At 40.9% G+C, this 19,938-nt stretch overlaps 2 protein-coding genes across 6 annotated transcripts in view; one reads left to right on the top strand and one right to left on the bottom strand.

Moving 5' to 3' along the window:
* Positions 1 to 19,938, top strand: part of GDPD4 (glycerophosphodiester phosphodiesterase domain containing 4) — a 198,733-nt gene that overhangs the window by 171,127 nt on the left and 7,668 nt on the right. Inside the window, exon 18 of one of the 2 annotated variants that reach the window (XM_040489449.1) lies at positions 7,223 to 7,330. In XM_040489449.1, coding sequence (XP_040345383.1) covers positions 7,223 to 7,294 — 72 coding nt within the window. In that variant the 3' untranslated portion in view covers positions 7,295 to 7,330. Of the gene's footprint in view, positions 1 to 7,222; positions 7,706 to 19,938 lie in introns of those variants that run through there. The other variant, XM_040489448.1, reaches the window with a different exon arrangement.
* Positions 18,402 to 19,938, bottom strand: part of MYO7A (myosin VIIA) — an 87,724-nt gene continuing 86,187 nt past the window's right edge. For all 4 annotated transcript variants that reach the window (XM_040489445.1, XM_040489442.1, XM_040489443.1 and 1 more), the window contains 2 exons: positions 19,624 to 19,743; positions 18,402 to 19,023 (listed from right to left, as the gene is read on the bottom strand). In XM_040489445.1, the coding sequence (XP_040345379.1) occupies positions 18,934 to 19,023; positions 19,624 to 19,743 (210 nt within the window). In that variant the 3' untranslated portion in view covers positions 18,402 to 18,933. The remainder of the gene's footprint in view (positions 19,024 to 19,623; positions 19,744 to 19,938) is intronic.

Here is a 19,938-nt window from a genome sequence, read left to right as displayed (position 1 = left end):
GTGGTATCTAATTGTAGTTTTTATTTGTATTTCCCTGATGATGAGTGATGTTAAGCATCTTGTTATGTGTCTGTTTTCTCTCTGGTGTCTTCTCTGGGAAAGTGTCTATTCATGTCTTCTGCCCATTTTCACTTCCCATTTTGTTTTTTTGGGTGTTGAGTTTGGTAAGTTCTTTATAGATTTTGGATACTAACCCTTTATCTAATATGTTATATATCATCTCCCAGTCCATCTGTTGCCTTTTAGTTTTGTTGATTGTTTCCTTTGCTGTGTAGAAGCTTTTTATCTTGATGAGGTACAATAGTTCATTTTTGCTTTTATTTCTCTTGTCTCTAGTGACATGTTTAATACGAAGTTGCTGTGGCATACATGAAAGAGGTTGCTGCCTATTTTCTCAGGCAGGATTTTGATGGTTTCCTGTCTCACATTTAGGTCTTACATCCATTTTGAACTTAATGTTCTGTATGGTGTGAGAAAGTGGTCCAGTTTCATTCTTTTGAATGTTGCTGTCCAGTTCTCTCAGCACCATTAGCTAAAGAGACTGTCTTTTTTCCATTGGTTACTCTTTCCTGCTCTGTCGATAATAAGTTGGCCATATATTTGTGAGTCCATTTCTGGGTTCTCTATTCCACTGATCTACGTGTCTATTTTTGTGCCAGTACCATACGGTCTTGATGATTACAGCTTTGTAATACAGCTTAAAATACAGGTGATGCTTCCAGCTTTGGTTTTCTTTTTCAATATTACTTTGACTATTCAGGGTCTTTTGTGGTTCCATACAAATTTTGGGATTGTTTGTTCTAGCTCTGTGAAGAATGCTGGTGGTATATTAATAGGGATTACATTGAATGTGTAGATTTGCTTTGGGCAGTATCAACATTTTATAACAATATCTGTTTTTCCAATCCATGAGCATGGAATAGTTTTCCATTTCTTTGTGTATTCTTCAATTTCTTTCATAAACGTTCTGTAGTTTTCAGCATACAGACCTTTTACATCTTTGGTTAGGTTTATTCCTAGTTATGTTATGGTTTTTGCTGTAATTGTAAATGGGATCAATTCCTTGATATCTCTTTCTGCTGCTTGATTATTAGTGTATAGAAATGTAACTGACTTCTGTACATTGATTTTATCCTGTGACTTTGCTGAATTCATGTATCAGCTCCAGCAGCTTTTTGGTGGAGTCTTTTGGGCTTTCCGTGTAGAGTATCATGTCATCTGCGAAGAGTGAAAGTTTGACTTCTATTTGCCAATTTGGATGCCTTTTATTTTGTTTTGTTATCTGATTGCTGAGGTTAGAACTTCCAACACTATATTGAACAACAGTGGTGACAGTGGACATCCTGTCATGTTCCTGATCTTAGGGGAAAAGCTCTCAGTTTTTCCCCATGGAGGATGATATTACCTGTGGGACATTCATATATGGCTTTTATGATGTTAAAGTATGTTCCTTCTATCCTGACTTTCTTGAGGGTTTTTATCAAGAAAGGATGCTGTATTTTGTCAAATGCTTTTTCTGCATCTGTTGAAAGGATCATATGGTTGTTATCCTTTCTTCTGTTAATGAGGTGTATCACATCGATTGATTTGTGAATACTGAATGAATCCTGCATCCCAGGCATCAATCCCATTTGATCATGGTGAATAATTCTTTTTTTTTTTTCAACGTTTTTTATTTATTTATGGGACAGACAGAGACAGAGCATGAATGGGGGAGGGGCAGAGAGAGAGGGAGACACAGAATCGGAAACAGGCTCCAGGCTCCGAGCCATCAGCCCAGAGCCTGACGCGGGGCTCGAACTCACGGACCGTGAGATCGTGACCTGGCTGAAGTCGGACGCTTAACCGACTGTGCCACCCAGGCGCCCCTGAATAATTCTTTTAATACACTGTGACTTTGAAGTGCTAGTATCTTGGTGAGAATTTTTGCATCCAGCTTCCTCAGGGGTATTGGCCTGTAATTCTCCTTTTTAGTGGGGCCTTTGTCTGGTTGTGGAATCAAGGTAATGCTGGCTTTATAAAACGAGTTTGGAAGCTTTCCTTCCATTTCTATTTTTTGGAACAGTTTGAGAATAATAGGTATTAACTCTGCTTTAAATGTTTGGTAAATTTCCCCTGGGAAGCCATCTGGCCCAGGACTCTTATTTGTTGGGAGATTTTTGACAACCCATTCAATTTCTTTGCTGGTTAGGGTCTGTTCAAATTTCCTATTTTTTCCCATTTGGGTTTCGGGAGTGTGTGAGGGTATAGGAATTTGCCCGTTTCTTCCAGGTTGTCCAGTTTGTTGGCATATAAGTTTTCATAGTATTCTCTTATAATTGTATTTCTGTGGTGTTGGTTGCGATCATTCCTCTTTCATTTGTGATTTTATCTATTTGGGTCCTCTCTCTTTTCTTTTTGAGAAGTCTGGCTAGGGAGTTATCAATTTTGTTTATTCTTTCAAAACCCAGTTCTTAGTTTCATTGATCAGTTCTGCGGGGGTTGGGGTTGTTGTTGTTTGGATTCCATATCATTTATTTCTCCTCTAATCTTTCTTCTTTCCCTTCTTTGGCTGGCTTTGGGCTTTATTTGCTGCTGCTTTTCTAGCTCCTCCAAGTGTAAGGTTAGGTTGTGTATTTGGGACCTTTCTTGCTTCTTGAGACAGGCCTGAAATGCAATGTATTTTCCTCTTAGGACTGCCTTTGCTGCATCCCAAAGGGTTTGGTCTGTCATGTTTACATTTTAATTTGCTTCCATGTATCTTTTAATTTCTTCTTTAATTTCTCGGTTAACCCATTTATTCTTAAGTGGGATGTGTTCTTTAACCTCCATGTATCTAGGTGCTTTCCAAATTTTTTCTTGTGGTTGATTTCAAGTTTCATAGCATTGTGATCTGAAAATACACATGGTATGATCTCAATCTTTCTGTACCTTTTGAGGGCTGTTTTGTGACCCAAAATATGATCTATTCTGGAGAATATTCCATGTGCACCCGAGAAGAATGTGTATTCTGCTCTTTAAGATGGAATGTTCTGAATATATCTGTGAAGTCCATCTGATCCAGTGTGTCATCAGAGCCATTGTTTCCTTGTTGATTTTCTGCTTAGATGATCTGTCCACTGTTGTAGGTGGAGTATTAAAGTCTCCTACACTAGTGGTATTATTATCAATAAGTTTGCTTATGTTTATGCTTAACTGATGTATGTATTTGGGTGCTTCAAGCTGGGGACATAAATGTTTGCAATTGTTAGGTCTTCTTGATGGATAGACCCCTTCAATTATAATATAATGCCTTTCTTCATCTCTTGTTCAGTCTTTGTTTTGAAACCTAGTTTGTCTGATATAAGTACAACCTCTCTGGCTTTCTTTCCACGTCCATTAGGATGATAGATGGTTCTCCATCCCCTCACTTTTAATCTGCAGGTGTCCTTAAGTCTAAAATGAGTCTCTTGTAGGGGCGCCTGGGTGGCTCAGTCGGTTAAGTGGCCGACTTCGGCTTGGGTCATGATCTCGCAGTCTGTGAGTTCAAGCCCCGCGTCAGGCTCTGTGCTGACAGCTCAGAGCCTGGAGCCTGTTTCAGATTCTATGTCTGCCTCTCTCTGACCCTCCCCCGTCCATGCTCTGTCTCTCTCTGTCTCAAAAAGAAATAAACGTTAAAAAAAATTTAAAAAAAAATGAGTCTCTTGTAGGCAGTGTGTGTATATAGATACATATATACACACACATACATACATACACACACACATATATACATATATATGTGCTGATATATATATGCAGATATAGATATAGATATATAGATATATATCTTGCTTTTTGTCCATTCTGATACCCTATGTCTTTTGATTGGAGCATCGAGTCCATTTACGTTCAGAGTGATTATTGAAAGGTATGAATTTAGTGCCATTGTGTTATCTGAAGACTTTGTGTTTCTGGTGATGTTCTCTGGTCCTTTGTAGTCTTTGCTGCTTTCCACTCAGAGAGTTCCCCTTACAGTTTCTTGCAGGGCTGGTTTAGTGGTCAGACTCCTTTAGTTTTTGTTTGTCTTGGAAAGTCATTCTCTCTCCTATCCTCAATGACTGCCTTGCTGAACAAAGGATTCTTGGCTCTGTATTGTTCCTATTCAGCACACTGAATATTTCTTGCCACTTCCTTCTGACCTGCCAGGTGTCAGTGGACAGGTCTGCTACTAACCTTATGTGTCTACCCTTGTAGGTTAAGGACCTGTTGTTCCTAGCTACTTTCAGAATTCTCTCTTTATCTCTGTATTTTGCAATTACAAACCTTTTTTATTTATTTATCTTTGTATGTCATGGTGTTGGCCTGTTTCTGTTGATTTTGAACGTAGTTCTCTGTGCCTCTTGGACTTAGATGCCTGTGTCCTTCCCCAGATTAGGAAAGTTCTCAGCTATACTCTGTTCAAATAAACCTTCTGCTCCTTTTTCTCACTCTTCTTCTTCTGGGACTCTTATGGTATGTTTCATTTCATGGAATCACTTAGTTCTCTAATTCTCCCCTCATGATCTAGTAATTTCCTTTCCCTCTTTTTTTAGCTTCATTATTTTCCATAATTTTATCTTCTATTTCACCTATTCTCTCCTCTGCATCTTCCACCCTAGCTGTCACTGTATCTAGTTTATTTTGTATCTCAGTTATGGCATTTTTTGATTTGTCCTGACTAGTTCTTAGGTCCCTGATCTCTGCAGCAAGGGTTTCTCTCATGTCTTCTATGCTCTTTTCAAGCTGCTATTAGTCTAATGACTGTTGTTCTAAAGTCTTGTTCAGATATGTTTATACCTGTTTTGAGCAATTCTTTGTGATTTCTTCTTGACCTTTCTTTTGAGGAGAATTCCTCTGTCTTGTTATTTTGGCTTATTTTCTGTCTTTTGCGTGTTTTAAAAGCTTGTTATGTGTTCTGCACCTAAGAATACTTCTATATGAAAAAGGTGTCATACACTGTCCAGTGCCTGGCACTCCAGGAAGTGTTTTTGCTGTATGTTATGTGCACTCTGCTGTTGTGGTTTGGCTGCTCTATCCCATTGTTCAGTCCTCTGCAGAGCTCCTCCTTGCTTGTAGTGGGGGAATGTTTGCACCTTCAACCATATGTGCTTTGAATTGTTTGTCGAAATAACCTTGGGGGGAAAAAAGGAAAAGGGAGGGGTAAACTTGATCCTATAAAAAGAGAAAAATGGAAGGGGAGAAAAGAAATCCAAACAAAGAATCACAAAAGTATAAGGCTAAATTCAGAGAAAGAAACAGGAAATTAAGATGAAAGAGAGAAGGTGGAAAAAGAATAGAGTGAAAATGTCTGATAAAAAATTAATATATATACATATAATAACATTGGACCAAAAACACGTCAGAAACTATGAGCCTGATTCCAAAAGAAAAAAAAAAGGAGAAGGTAAAAAGAAATAGAAAAGCAAAGAAAAAAAAAAAAAAACAGTTGTCTGCTGATGCCTGGGACTGGTGGCTGTGCTGGTCTGGAGGAGAGGCCAGCTGCATTGGATCAGTCTTGGCTCCCAGTAAATAAGCAGTTGCCAGGTACGGAGGGGTGGGGTTTGGTGTAATTGGTCCCGCCTCCACTGGGGGCCACTGTGCTGCTCTCTGAAGTCCCACAGTGTTGGTGTTGGGGAGAAAAATGGCAACACTCCACTGTCTCCTCCCCAGACCAGATATCTCAACCCACGCTGTTCAGGCAGCTCTCATAGAATAGTAAGGGTGCTCAGTTTTCCCTGCTCTACAGTTCTCCCACATCTTCTACCCTGGGCTGGGATTCAAAACCTAAAATCGTAAAGGACCCAGCTTGGTGCAGCTCTTTTCCCTCCATTCTGGAGTAGAGCCACCCTGCCCTGCTGATAAAAAGGCCTTTGGCTGCACCTGCAGGCTCTTTTGTCCTTGGGGAGGCAATAAGCCCTCTTCCCAAAGTATTCTGGGAAGGGGACTGTTCTCTCCCAGGGCACCCCTGAGATTGCCACGCCGCAGTATATACTCCTGGGCCAGCTCCCTCCTCCCCAGGAGCGTGCTTCACAGTTCTGGAGAAAGTCACGCACTTCTGAAACCTCCGAGTTTCAGCTCCTGAGGCTGTTTGCAAAAGAAAAACTGGAACTCTCTGTATTTCTTGTTCCTCAGTCTATGGTCCAGAGAGGTTTTCCTCTTGTGCTGAGTAACAGCATTTTCACAGCTCCTCTCTCCCTCCCTCTCTCTCTCTCTCTCCCTTTTGTGTCTCCACAGAAGGGGATCCCTCTCCTCTGTGCCTATGCCATTTTATCTCCCCCAATTCACATCTGCACACCTCATTCCTGCCAATCTGCCTCCCTCTAACTGTGGAGATCCTTCTGGCCCTCCGCAGTTTGATTTCCTGGGTGCTCCAAGTAATCTGACCTCAAAAGAGCTGTGTTTGGGGGACGAGGAAAGTCACAGTTTCCCTACTTCTCTACCATCTTCACTCCCTTCCACCAAACCTAGTTTTATGTAATAAGTAAATTGATCTTTCTACTTGGCTTAAAAATGGAGCCCTAGTGACTTAGTTTAAAATGACTCAGTGTTGATCATTCTGGATCATATTTTCCTTGGCCTCAATATACCTTTACAATCTCTAGATTCACATCCTCTTTAATATCCACTGGGTGTCTAAGAGAAATCTCAAATGTATCATTCCCCAAACAGTTGAACTCCTGATCTTCCACCCTCAAAACCTGCTTTACTGCATCTTTCCAGAGAATGGCAATTAGGGAAAGGCATCCTTTCCCTTGCACACGCCACATCCAATCCATTGGCAAGTTTTGTTGATTATACTTTTAAAGTATTTTCAGATTCAGTTATTTCTCACCATCTCCACTGCTACCAGCCTGGACCGAGCCTATCATCATCTTGCACTTGGGTCGTTGGAGTAGTTTTCTTTTTTTTTAAATTTATTTTGAGAGAGACAGAGTGAGCAGGGAAGGGGCAGAGAGAGAGGGGGACAGAGAATCTGAAGCAGGCTCTGCACTAACAGCAGAGAGCCCTATGTGGGACTTGAACTCACAAACTGCGAGATCATGACCTGAGCCAAAGTCAGACTCTCAACCGACTGAGCCACCCAGGCACCCCAATGGAGTAATCTTAATTGGTCTCTATACTTCTACTCTTGTCCATCTTTCCCCATCTCTATCCCCTTAGTTTGTTTCCAGCACAGCAGGTAGAGTGATCCAGTTAAAACCTAAGATAACGTCACTTCTCATTCCTTGCTCTTATTTTTCAGTGGCTCCCTATTTCACTCGGAATAAAAGCCAGTCCTAAGAATGGCCGAGGATGTCCTATATCACTCTGCTGAAGGCACATTGATCGCATTTCTCCTCAAACATCTAAGGTACTCTTGCCTCAGGGCCTTTGTACATGCTATCCATTGCCTGGAATCACTTGCCTCAGGCACCCAAAAGGGCTCACTCTCTTAGCCACTTCAGGTTTGGGCTCAGATAACACTTAGAAAGGTCTACCCTGAAAAATCTTATTTAAAATTGCCAACTCACTCTTACCCTTACTCTGATCAATCACTTTCCCATAGCATTTTTCACCTCCTGACATGCTGTTACTTATTTAATAGTCTCTTCCTCCTTCAGTGACAATGTAAGCTCCATGATGGAAGGGATTTTTTTTAGTTGTTCATTCACTGATGCATCTTCAACACCTAAAACAAAGCCCAGTGTATAGACAAAACTCAATAAATATTTTGAATGAAATACTAGAAAATTTTTAAAAGCAGCTTTATTGTGGAATAGTTAACATATCATAAACTACAGATATTTAAAATGTAATATTTAATAAGATTTTAGTAATAAATCATTACCACAACCAAGAAAATGAACAAATACATCACCAATAAAAGTTTTCTCACTTCCTCTTGCCCTTCTCTGAATACCACAAACCCAGGGACCACTGACCTGCTTTCTGTCACTATAGTTGCATTTTAAGAATTGTATATAAACTGAATCAGTAATGCATAGTTTTTGACTAGCTTCTTTCACTCAGCATAATTATTATGAGATTCTCCCATGCTGTTATATCAGTAGTTTATTCCTTTTTATTGCTGAATGGTATTCCATTGTATGGATACACCACAATTTGTCTAGCCATCCGTTGTTAGACATCTGGGTTTCTGGTTTGGGGCTCTTATAAGAATTTACAAATGCTATCAAATATTTGTGTGCATTGTATATATCTTTGTGTGGACATAACACTTTCATTTCTCTTGAGTAAATGCCTAGAAGTACAATAGCTAGAGCAATGTTGAGTGTATGTTTAACTTTTTTTTTTTTTAATTTATTTTGAGAGAGTGAGCACAAGTGGTGTAGGGGCAGAGAGAAGGGTAGGGGGGCAGAGCATCCCAAGCAGCCTTCTCCACTGACAGCAGAGAGCCTCATGCGGGGCTTGAACTCATGAACCATGAGATTATGACTTAAACTGAAGTCAGACACTTGTTTAACCAACCGAGCCAGCTAGGCACCCCTGTATGTTTAACTTCTTAAGAAATTGCAAAATTGATTTGCAGAGCAGTTGTACCATTTTATATTCCCACCAGCAGTGTATGAGAGTTCTGTTTTCAACATCTTTACCAACATTTGGTTTGGTCACTCTTTTTCATCTTAACCATTCTAGTACATGTGGAGTGGAATCTCACTGTGATTTACAGTTGCATTTCTGTAATGTTTAATAATGTTGAGCATCTTTTCTTGTGCTTACTTGCCATCTACATCTCTTTGGGGAAGTGTCTGTTCAAATCTTTTGTCCTTTTTATAGTGAGTTTTATTATTAGTTTTGTGACATACTTATATATTTAGATATACATCCTTTATCAGATATATGTGTTACACATAATTTCTTCTAGGTTATGCCTAGTCTTTTCATCCTAATGGTACCAGTCTTCAGAAAGGCAGAGGTTTTTAGTTTAGAGTAAATGTACTTATTACATATTTTCTTTTTCTTTTCTTTTAGTTTATTTATTTGTTTATTTAGAGAGTAAGCAGTGTAGGGACAGAGAGAGAGGGGAGAGAGAGAATCCCAAGCAGGCTCCATACTCTCAGTATAGAGCCCCATGTGGGGCTCGAACTCATGAACCATGAGATCATGACCTGAGCCAAAACCAATAGTCAGACACTTAACTGAGCCACCCAGGTGCCCCTCAGATTTTTTCTTATATAAATCATGGGGTTTAAAATTTTTTTTTATATTTATTTTTGAGAGAGAGAGAGAAGGAGAGTGCAAGCAGGGGAGAGGCGGGGGGGGGGGGGGGCGCAGAGGGAGACACAGAATCCAAAGCAGTCTCCAAGCTCTGAGCTGTCAGCACAGAGCCCAAGGCGGGGCTCGAACCCATCAACCATGAGATCATGACCTGAGCCAAAGTCATGCGCTGAACCAACTGAGCCACCCAGGAGCCCCTATAAATCATGGTTTTGATGTCATTTCTAAGATCTTTGCTTACCTAAGGTAGATTTTCTCCTAAATTTTTTTCCCCCATGAAGTTTTATAGTTTTGGGTTTTATATTTAGGTCCATAATCCATTTGAATTAAGTTTTGTATATAGTACAAGGTATAGACTTAAGTTTTGGGGTTTTTGGCATAGTTATTCCAGCACCATTTGTTTAAAAGACTATTATTTCTTCACTGAATTGCCTTTGCACCTTTATAAGAAATCAATTCTCTTCGTATGTGTGGGTCTATTTCTGAACTCTTGATTCTGTTCCATGTATCTGCTTGACTCCATGACAAAATCATGTTTCCTTGATTACTATAGCTTCATAGTAAGTCTTGAAATCAGGTAGTGTTAATTCTTCTTTGTCCCTTGGGTTAGAAGTATGTTAGGTTTCCAAATGGTATTTTCCAGATATCTTTATGTTACTGATTTCTAACTTAATTCTATATGGTGTATATGGTCACATACTTTATGTGACTTAAATCCTTTAAAATTTATTGGTGCTATTTCTGTGACCCAGAATATGGTCTGTCTTGGTAAATGTCCATGTGCACTTGAAAAGAATGTGCACTTTGCTATCATTGGGTGGAATGTTCTGTAAATGTCAATGGGATCTAGTTGGTTAGTAGTGTTTTTTATTTTGTTTTGCTTTTTAAGTATATTTGATTCACAATGTTACATTAGTTTCAGGTGTACAACTTAGTGATTCAACTTCTCTATACATTGTTATGCTCACCACAAATGTAGCTACCATCTGTCACCATACAAGGCTATTATAATAAAATTGACTATATTCCCTATGTTGTACCTTTCATCTCTGTGACTTATCCACTCTGTATCTGGAACCTGTGCCTCCCACTTTCCTTCACCCACCTTGCCAGAGGGGAGAGGTTAGGTGTAAGGGGGGATGGGCACTCATCAGTTTGTTATAATTATGGGTGTTTTTCTGCTTTTTTCATTTGTGTTTTAGAGTCTACATATTAAATGAAATCATATGGTATTTGTCTTTGACCTATTTCACTTAGCATGTAATACCCTTTAGTTCCATCCATTGTTGCAAATGTCAATTTCTCATTCTGTTTTATGGCTGAATATTCCCCTATATATATATACTACTACTACTTATCCATTCATCTATCGGTGGACACTTATATTGTTTCCATATCATGGCTGTTGTAAATAGAGCTGCAGTAAACGTAGGAGTGTATAGATCTTTTTGAATTAGTGTTTTAGTTTTGTTTGGTTAAATACCCAATAGTGGAATTAATGGATCGTGTAATATTTCTATTTTTAATTTTTTGAGTAACTTCTGTATTGTTTTCCACAAGAGCTGAACCAGTTTACAAACTGACCAACAGTGCATGAGGGTTCCTTGTTCTCTGTCTCCTCACCAAGATTTATTACTCTCTTTTTGATTCTAGCCATTCTGATAGGTATAAAGTGATGTCTCATTGTGGTTTTTAAGTTACAGTCCTTTCACCTCCTTGGTTAAGTTTATCTCTAGGTTTTTTTTTTTTTTTGGTGTGAAATTGTAAATGGAATTGTTTTCTTAATTTCTCTATTTCATCATTAATGTATAGAAACACAGTGAATTTCTGCATATTAATTTTGTGTCCTGCAACTTTACTGAATTCATATACCACTTCTAATAGTTTTTTGATGGAGTCTTCAGAGTTTTCTATGTGTAGTATCATGTCATTTGCAAATAGTTTTTACTTTGTATCAGTTTGGATACCTTTCATTTCTTGTCTCATTGCTGTGAGTAGGACTTCCAGTACTATGTTGAATAAAAGTGACAACAATGGGCATTATTGTCTTGTTCCTGATCTTAGAGGAAAAGCTGTTTTTCACCATTGACCATGATGTTAGCTCTGGGCTTGTCATATATAGCCTTTATTATGTTAAGCTATGATCCCTCTAAACCCACTTTGTTGAGAGTGTTTATCATGAACACGTTTAGTTTTGTGAAATGCTTTTTTGTCTTGACTGAGATGAGCATATGATTTTTATTCTTCATTTTGTTATCGTGATGTATTACATTGATTTGTGGATATTGAGCCATCTTTGCATCCCTGGAATAAATCCCATTGATTGTGGTGAATGATCCTGTTGATGTATTGTTGAGTGTAGTTTGCTAATACTTTGTAGAGGATTTTTGCATCTACATTCATCAGGGATATTGGTCTATTGATATTGGATATTGATTTTTGTAGTGTCTTTGTCTGGTTTTGGTGTCAGGATAATGCTGGCCTCAAAGAATGAATCTGGAATCTTTCTTCCCTTTCCTTTTTTTTTTTTTTTTAATAGTTTGAGAAGAATAGTTATTAGCTCTTTAAATGTTTGGTGGAATTCACTGGTGAGTCCATCTGGTCCTAGACTTTTGTTTGTTGGGAGTTTTTTGATTACTGATTCCATTTTGTTACTAGTCAGATTTTTTCTTTTTGATTCGGTTTTGGAAGATTGTATGTTTCTAGGAATTTATCCATTTCTTCTATGTTGACCAGTATCTTGGCATGTAATTTTTCATAGTAGTAGTCTCTTATAATCCTTTGTATTTCTGTGGTGTCATTTGTTGCTTCCCTTCTTTCATTTCTGATTTTGTTTCGGTTCTCTCTTTCTTGATGAGGCTGGCTAAAGGTTTACCAATTTTGCTTATCTTTTCAAAAAGCCAGTTCTGGTTTCATTGATTTTTTAAAAGATTTTTAACTATTGTTTATTGACTTTATAATTCAGCTTTTTAAAATTCAAGTATAATTAACATACAGCATTGTATTAGTTTCAGATATAAAATATCATTGATCTTTTCTATTGGTTTTTAGTCTTTATTTCATTAATTTATACTCTAATCTTTATTATTTCCTTCCTTCTAACTTTGGGCTTTGTTCTTGTTTTTATAGTTCCTTTAAGGTTAGACTGTTTGAGAGTTTTCTTGTTTATTGAGATAAGCCTGTATCATTTTAAATTTCCCTTAGAACTGCTTTTGCTGGGTCCCAAAGATTTTGGACCACTGTGTTTTTATAGTTTCATTTGTCTCCGTGTATTTTTTAAAATTTCCTCTTTGACTTCTTCACTGATCCATTCATTGTTTAGTGGCATATTGTTTAGCCTCCATGTATTTGTGTTTCTTCCATTTTTTTCTTATAGTTGATTTTAATTATCTACTGTGTACAGAAAATATGCATGATATAATTTCAGTATTTTTAAATTTATCAAGACTTATTTTGTGGCCTAACACATGATCTGTCCTGGTGAATGTTCCATGTGCACTTGAAAAGAATGTGCATTCTGGTTTGGGATGGAATGTTCTGTATTTATCTATAAAGTCCATCTGGTCTAATGCGTTGTTCAGTGCCACAATTTCCTTGTTAGTTTTCTGTCTGGATTGTCCATTTATGTAAATAGGGTGTTAAAGTTCTCTATTATTATTCCCTACTGTCAATTTCTCCTTTTATAAATGTTAAATTTTCCTCTATGTATATAGGTGCTCCAGTGTTGGGTGCACGGATATTTACAATTGTTATATCCTCTTGCTGGATTGATCCCTGTATCATTGTGCAATGACCTTTTTTGTGTCTTGTAAGTATTGCTACCCTGGCTTTTTTCCCCTGATATTTGCATGGAATATATTTTTCCATCCCTTCACTTTCAGTCTGTATGTGTCTTTAGGTCTGAAGTGAGTCTCTTGTAGGCAACATATACATGGGTCTTGATTTTTTTTATCCATTCCATCACCTTACGCATTTGATTAGAGCATTTACACTATGTACATTTAATCATTGATAGTTGCGTACTTATTGCCATTTTGTTAACTGTTTTATGGGTGCTTTTTGTAGCTCTTCTATGTTCCTTTTTTCTCCCATACTCTTTCTTGTGACTGATGACTTTAGTGTATCTATTACAGGTTTTGGGTTTGTGGTTACCATGAAGTTCATATATAACATTCTAAGTATATATCAGTCTGTATTAAGTTGATAGTCACTTAAGTTTGAACACTTTCTAAAGGAATTTTTTAGTTCCACACTCCACGTTTTATGTATATGTTGTCTCTTTCTGTGAGTCCCGTTAACTAATATTTTAGATATAATTGCTCTACTACCATACTGTTTGCTTTTATTCATGAAATATTTTTTCCTTTCACAAGTTTCTTATAATTATGGACTTTTCTACTTAAAGAAGTACCTTTAACATTTCTTCTAAGGCCAGTGTAGTGGCGATGACTTCTTTAGCTTTTGTTTTTCTGGGAAACTCTTTCTCTGTCCTTCAATTCTGAATGATAATCTTGCCAGGTAGAATATTCTCAGGTTGTATGTTTTTTCCTTTCAGCACTTTGAGTAGATCATGCCACTTCCTTCTGGCCTGCAAAGTTTCTGAAAACGCAGATGGCCTTAGGGAGTTTCCCTTGTACATTACTAGTCACTTCTCTCTTGCTGCTTTTTAAATTCTTCCTTTAATCTTTGACATTCAAATTACCATGTGTCATGGTGTGGATCTCATTGGGTTCATCTTGTTTTGAACTCTTTGTGATTCTTAAACCAGGATGTCTGTTTCCTTCCCTGGGTTGTGGAAGTTTTTAGCTATTTATTCAAACAAGTTTTCTGGCTCGCTCTCTTCTCCTTCTAGAACCCTTATAATGCAAATATTTGATGTTGCCCAAGAGACCTTAACCTATCCTCATTTTTTAAAATTCTTTTTTCCTTTTGCTGTTCAACTCAGGTGCCCTCCATTACCCTGTCTTCCAGATTACTGCTCTGTTTTTCTACAACCTCTAGTGTATTTTTCATTTAGGTTATTGTGTTCTTAAACTCTGGTCTTTTATGTTTTCTATCTCATTGATGTTCTAAGTTCATCTATTCTCTCCAGGCTGTTGAACACCTTTATAACCATTACTTTGAACTCTTTATCAGGTAGATTGGTTATTTCATGTAGTTCTTTTTATGAGCTTTTGTTCTTTCATTTGCAGCGTATTCCTCTGTCTCATTTTGCTTGACTTTCTGTGTTTATTTCTATGAATGAGGCAGAACACCTACTTCTCCTAAACTTAAAGGAATGGTCTTGTGAATGGTCATCCCTTGTGTAGACTGTATGTGCCTGGTGACTTTGGCTGGCTAGAGCTGTAGCTGGATATGGGTTGAGAGTCCCAGGGCACTCTGGATGACCAAAGCAGAGGTGGAAGCGGGCCGGGGTTGTATCAGGACTCACCATGCAGTTGGTGCCCTGACAGGACTGAAGCTGAAGTAGATGCAAGTCACTGTGTTCCAGGATGCTCAATGCAGGGGGTACCTTGGTGGGGCAGCTAGAGCTGAGGCAGGTATCAGCCAGGAAGTCCCACAGGGCTCTGTGCCAGGAGTACTTCAGCAAGGGAGCCAAAGTGGTGTGGAGCTAGTGTGTTCCAGGGTGCTCTCCACCTATGTCACCTTGGCAAGATGGCTGTAGCTGAGCGGACACTGACCAGGACTGTCCGGGTATGTACTACACTGGTGGGAGTTGGGGGGGGGGGGGGGGGGGCGGTGCTACTTTATAGGCAGGGATGGCTTAGGCTGGTGTGGGGTAGGGACCTGGGGCTGACTGAGGCAGTAGGCCAGCTATGCCCAGACCCTGCTTCCATCCACACCTTGATAAAGGTGGAGGAGGAACATAAACCATGGTGTTTTCCAGGTCCTGTGACCTGGAGAGGGTTCCAGCACCTCGCCCCCCCACCCCCCAGTTCAGCAGGGTTCTAGGACTGGTTCCTTTATATCTAGTTGCCCTTTGAAACCAAGGCTTTTTTCTGTGCCTCAGGGCAGACAAGTCTGCTCACAGCCCCTCCGTACTACACCACCTGCCCAGCCACTACAGTTCAGTCTCTGCGTGGTTTCTTTGTGGTGAAGAAGCTGTTCAGTCAGCCCTCAGGTCGTCTTCAGGAGGAATTGCTCTATAAATAGGTGTCTGTGGAGGAGGTGAGTTCAGCATCTTCCTACATCACCATCTTGGACCAGAACCAGTAGTTTTTTAGGTGTTCTACATCTTACTGATTTTCTGCCCAGTTCTTTTATTGAGAGTGGGGCATCAAAATCTTCAAATATAATTATAGATTTAGTTCTTTTTGCAGTCTTATCTTTGCTTCATGTGTTTTGAAACACTTAAAAGGTGCATGAACATGTCTTCTTGATAAAATGATCTCTTTAATCATTAGGAAATGAACTTTATCCCTGGTAATATTCTTTGCTCTGAAGCAAAAACATTGTGTGATATTAATAGCAACTTCATCTTTCTTTTCAGTAGTGTTAACAAGGTATTCATTTTTCCAGGCTTTAATTTCAATCTATTTGTATCTAATTTCTTGTAGACTGTGTATAGTTGGGTCTGGGCTTCACTTTTTGGATCGCCACATTCTTGATTTGGTCCCCATAATTCGTCACTACCTTGTTAATATGTTTTTCTTTGTATTGTATCCATTTAAAAAAAAATTTTCTTGAGTAGGAGAGTAGGTCTGAATTCTCTATTACCAGTTTTTCCATCAGTCAAAAAATTATATCAAGCACCTAGTATGTGACATTTTTCTGGGCACCAGGAATATAGTGACAAGCAAGTTAAAGGTTCCTGGCCTCAAGAAGCTCGCATTCCAGTAGGGAAACATGTTCCTTTCTCTCTATAACTGACTTGAAAGCAATTATTATAAAATATATAATCTTTAAGCAAGTTTTAGTTGCTACTTTTTGAGAGCTTCCTTTGGAGCTTCCATACCCTCACATAACGGACCTTATTTGCCTCAAGCAGAATTGGCAGGCCATATATGTTTGCCGAAAATCTTGGGGGAGGAAACTTAGAAGAATGAGCCTGAGGGAGTAGGGGTGGTTCTAACGTTTAAGAGAGGACTAGGAGTTTACCACATAGCAAACACAGATTGGGAAAGTGACACTAAGGGAATCTGTGTGTATGTCTTTTCTACCCCCTACAACATATTCAGGAACCAGTCCCTGACATAGAAAATGAGTCATGGAAAAGCCCTGGACAGCAGCCACCTTCCAGCCAGCCTGAATCCCCCCAATTCTCAGATATCCAAGTTCCCTCTGTGTCACAGAAGCCCCCAAACAGGAGGCCCTCAAACCACAGTACCCTCCCAAGAAGGATGTGAAGCCAACAGTGACTGCCCAAGGGGAAGGTCAAACCACCACTGTCCCCCGAGGAGATCTAACTATCAATATCCCCTGAGGGAAAAGTCATCCTACCAGTGTCCCCTAAGAACATCAAACCACCGACATTCTTCCCTGGGGAGGGGGGGTCATCAGATCCCCTCCATTGAATCATATTGACCGCCTGCCCTAGAAACCTTGGGACCCACAATGCCCACTAAAGAGGTCCCCATCCTGAAAATCCCAAGAGATCCCCATTGTTAAATCCTCCTCCCAGGAAGTCTTTCATACAGTGCATTCCTTCTCTAGCATGTTCTCCTCCTCCTATAGGATGTCCTTGGAGAAAATTTTGTCATACATTGCCTTTTCCTTCTTCTTCCTCTCTGTGCCTAAGGGTGGTGATGGTGGGAAGTGGTCAAGAAAGGAGTGCAGAAGGGCCATTGAGGCTCTCAGGAGAACCACTCTGGTCTAGTGCTTTCCATAAAGAATGCATCTCTAGGGGATGGGCAAGGGAAAAACTGTTGTTGTGGTCTTGAAGCTGGAGTTACAGGGTTTCTTATCCTAACCCTTCATAGTACTCCCTGCTAAAGGAATGGCTTTATGCACATCAGCATGAGGATAAAGGCAACCTCTCAGGAACCCAGAGAAGGTTAATGGCATATTCTTTGGACCCCTCTGTGATCACTCAGGCTGACAGACTAGGGGATGAGTGCAAAAGTGATGCCATCCTGAGTCAGAGAATGAGAAGTGGTATAGGCAAGGGCGTGAATCAGGGGAAAGATCTCATCCCACACACACACTGTGATCTAGTGTGCAATGGGATGATGGGCATAATTCAGTGCCTACCCAACGACCCTAGGCCTTGAAGGGGAACTAGGGCATAGAACAAGCATCTGGAGCCCTTGGTGTCTCAGAGCCAAATGTTAAAAGTAGTGAACTGAGTTCGGTGTGGCCTTCACTTATTCGCACACCTTCTCTGGGCCTCTGTATCCCCACTGATGATTGTGTAGGGGCACACCACCACAGCACCTTCCTTCTGGCTCAGATTTATCTGAGGCTGCCTATGGAGCTCTGTAAACACTGGTGGGGCAAAGCTGTCTCAGAAAGCCACATGGTCATCCCAGAAATCAGGGCTATCTGGTTTGGGGCCTCCATTTTCACAACCAGCTCCTCCCACACAGGTAGCTGGGGAGAACAGGAATAGAACTCCCTCTGGAGTGTTTGGCATCTGGATGCAGATGACCCAAGACAGTTGTGTGTGTGAGGACAATAAGGATTTGGCCCTACTGAAGTATTAGGGGGGGCCTTAGGGGCTCATCGTAAACATACCCTCCTCTAGGGCAGTCTCCACTGTCACTTCTCTAGGCACTCTTCCCCGTCATGACCCAGGAGGATGCCTCACACCCAAATCCTACCTCTCTGTCTAAAACCCCCATTCCCATGCCTCACCAGATCACAGCTGAATTTGGTTGTTTCATCCTGGTCACAAAGTAACGTTTTATAGGCACTCTGAGGACACAAGGATTTAACCTTAGGCAGCACAATTCTTGGATTTCTTGATGAACCAAGGAGATGTTTCTGACAGGATGCGAGGGTCACTCTGGCTCCACTGGTCCTAGTTAAGGCCCAGAAGCTGGCCTCTGCACACTTAGGCCCCTACCTCCCAGGCTGATGTCCTAACATTTACCCCTAACCCACCGTGGTCCCAGCCAGCCCCTTTAAGCCCCTTTCAAGCACATCTTGGGCTCAGGCACCCCAAACCCAGACCAGCTTAGCCCTACACACACAGACTGAGGAGATAGTCCTACAGGCCACACCCCACTCTCTCCTCTTCCCCGAGCAAAGACACCAGAGGGCCAAATGATTAAACACATACTTTATACCCTGAGGTGATCAGGGGAGACTAACACAGGGCTCAGCACTCACACTGCAATATAGAAAAGTAGTCTGTCTCCCTCATCCCAGCTGAGAATTCTGGACTTACAGGAATTAAGCCAGTCCCTTGGATTTCAGAATATTCTTGGTTGGTTTGGTTTGGTTGGTCCCAGTATGGAGAACTAAGTTGTCCTCTTGATTCCCTGTCACAGTGGTTGCATGGAAAGTCAAAGGAGGTCGCACGGTAGGACTGGTCTAAGAAAGGCACCCAAGGAGCATAGGGTTTTACAACTGGGAAGGCCACCGCAAGCCAGAGCTAGAACCACCTCTCGGGAGTGGATAGAGGGGAGCTCTTCATCCCAGCAAGGCTGCCTCACTGGAAGAGGATCAGAGGCTAAGTTGGTGTAATAATCAGTGGTGGCCGGCTAGCCCAGCCTCCCTGCCCAGATGGCAGAAGTCCTCTCCCACCTGCAGAGGTAGCTGATGGGCCTGAAACAGGACCACCTCCCCCACTGTTCACTTGCCACTCCTGGAGCCCCGCTGTTTGCTCATGGCTGTGAGCATTTGGCTAATATAGGAAGTCAGGAGGTCATCCATCTTGTAGCCCTGGAAACAGCACAAGAAGATAAACAGAGCAAATAGTGGGACAGGGCCAGCCCATTCAGACCCAGAACACTCCCAGGAAACTGCAAAGGGCAGAGCCCTGAACTAAGGAGAATCCTGTACTGCTCTGGACTCCATCTCCCCAGCCTCACAGCTGAAGGGTTGGACTCATCCAGCCACATGTCTAAGGTTCAAAGTTGTTATGACCCTACATGAAGGCCCTAGCTTGTATGCCCCTTACATCCTGGTGATTCTAAAGGCTTTACCAGTTGAGCCACACCTTAGAAATGCAGCTCAGTCCAAGAGGCCTCATTGCTAATGGCTCCACTGTTGAACTCAGGGGCTAAAGACTCAGTCCCCAGACACTGCAGTCATTCAAACAATAGTTAATAAATGAGGGGTCTGTTCTCAGCCCCAGATTAAGTGCCCTTCCCAGACCTAAGCTGAGCCTCAAACTGACTTAACCTTGGCCCAATCTGACCTTTGATCCCAATCTCAGGCCAAGCCATGCACTCCTCACGTTTGTTCTGGGGACAAAGAGGATGGTTGGAGCTTTAGGCAAAGTAGGGGAGCCCTACCAGGCCTAAATAAAAGAGGTCTCACCAGTGATGTCTCACAGAGCAATTTGCTCCCGCGCACCAGGTTCCCAATGGTGATGTGGAAGTAGGTGTTGCCACTGCTCCAGTTGGAGATCTTGGTGAAGGGATGAGTGGTCAAGATGTCCTGGGAAAGCAGAGAAAATTTGAACCTGCACAGTCTGGACCCTCTGGCCTCACTTTCCTCAGCACCAGCCCACACCCACCAGAAAGGCCTTGGGCCCTCAGACAAGCAAAGAAGCAAGAAGAGAGAATCCAGCTCTGCTGTGGAGATGCTAGGGGAGGCAGATGCCTTCTCCCTCCGTGTCCACGAGGCTATGGG

Source organism: Herpailurus yagouaroundi, unplaced genomic scaffold, assembly GCF_014898765.1.
Source record: "Herpailurus yagouaroundi ecotype Mexico unplaced genomic scaffold, PumYag 180, whole genome shotgun sequence".
In the NCBI taxonomy this organism is placed as follows: Eukaryota; Metazoa; Chordata; class Mammalia; order Carnivora; family Felidae; genus Herpailurus; species Herpailurus yagouaroundi.
Note: the sequence above shows the minus strand (reverse complement) of the source record. Positions and strands in the feature narration are given on the sequence as shown.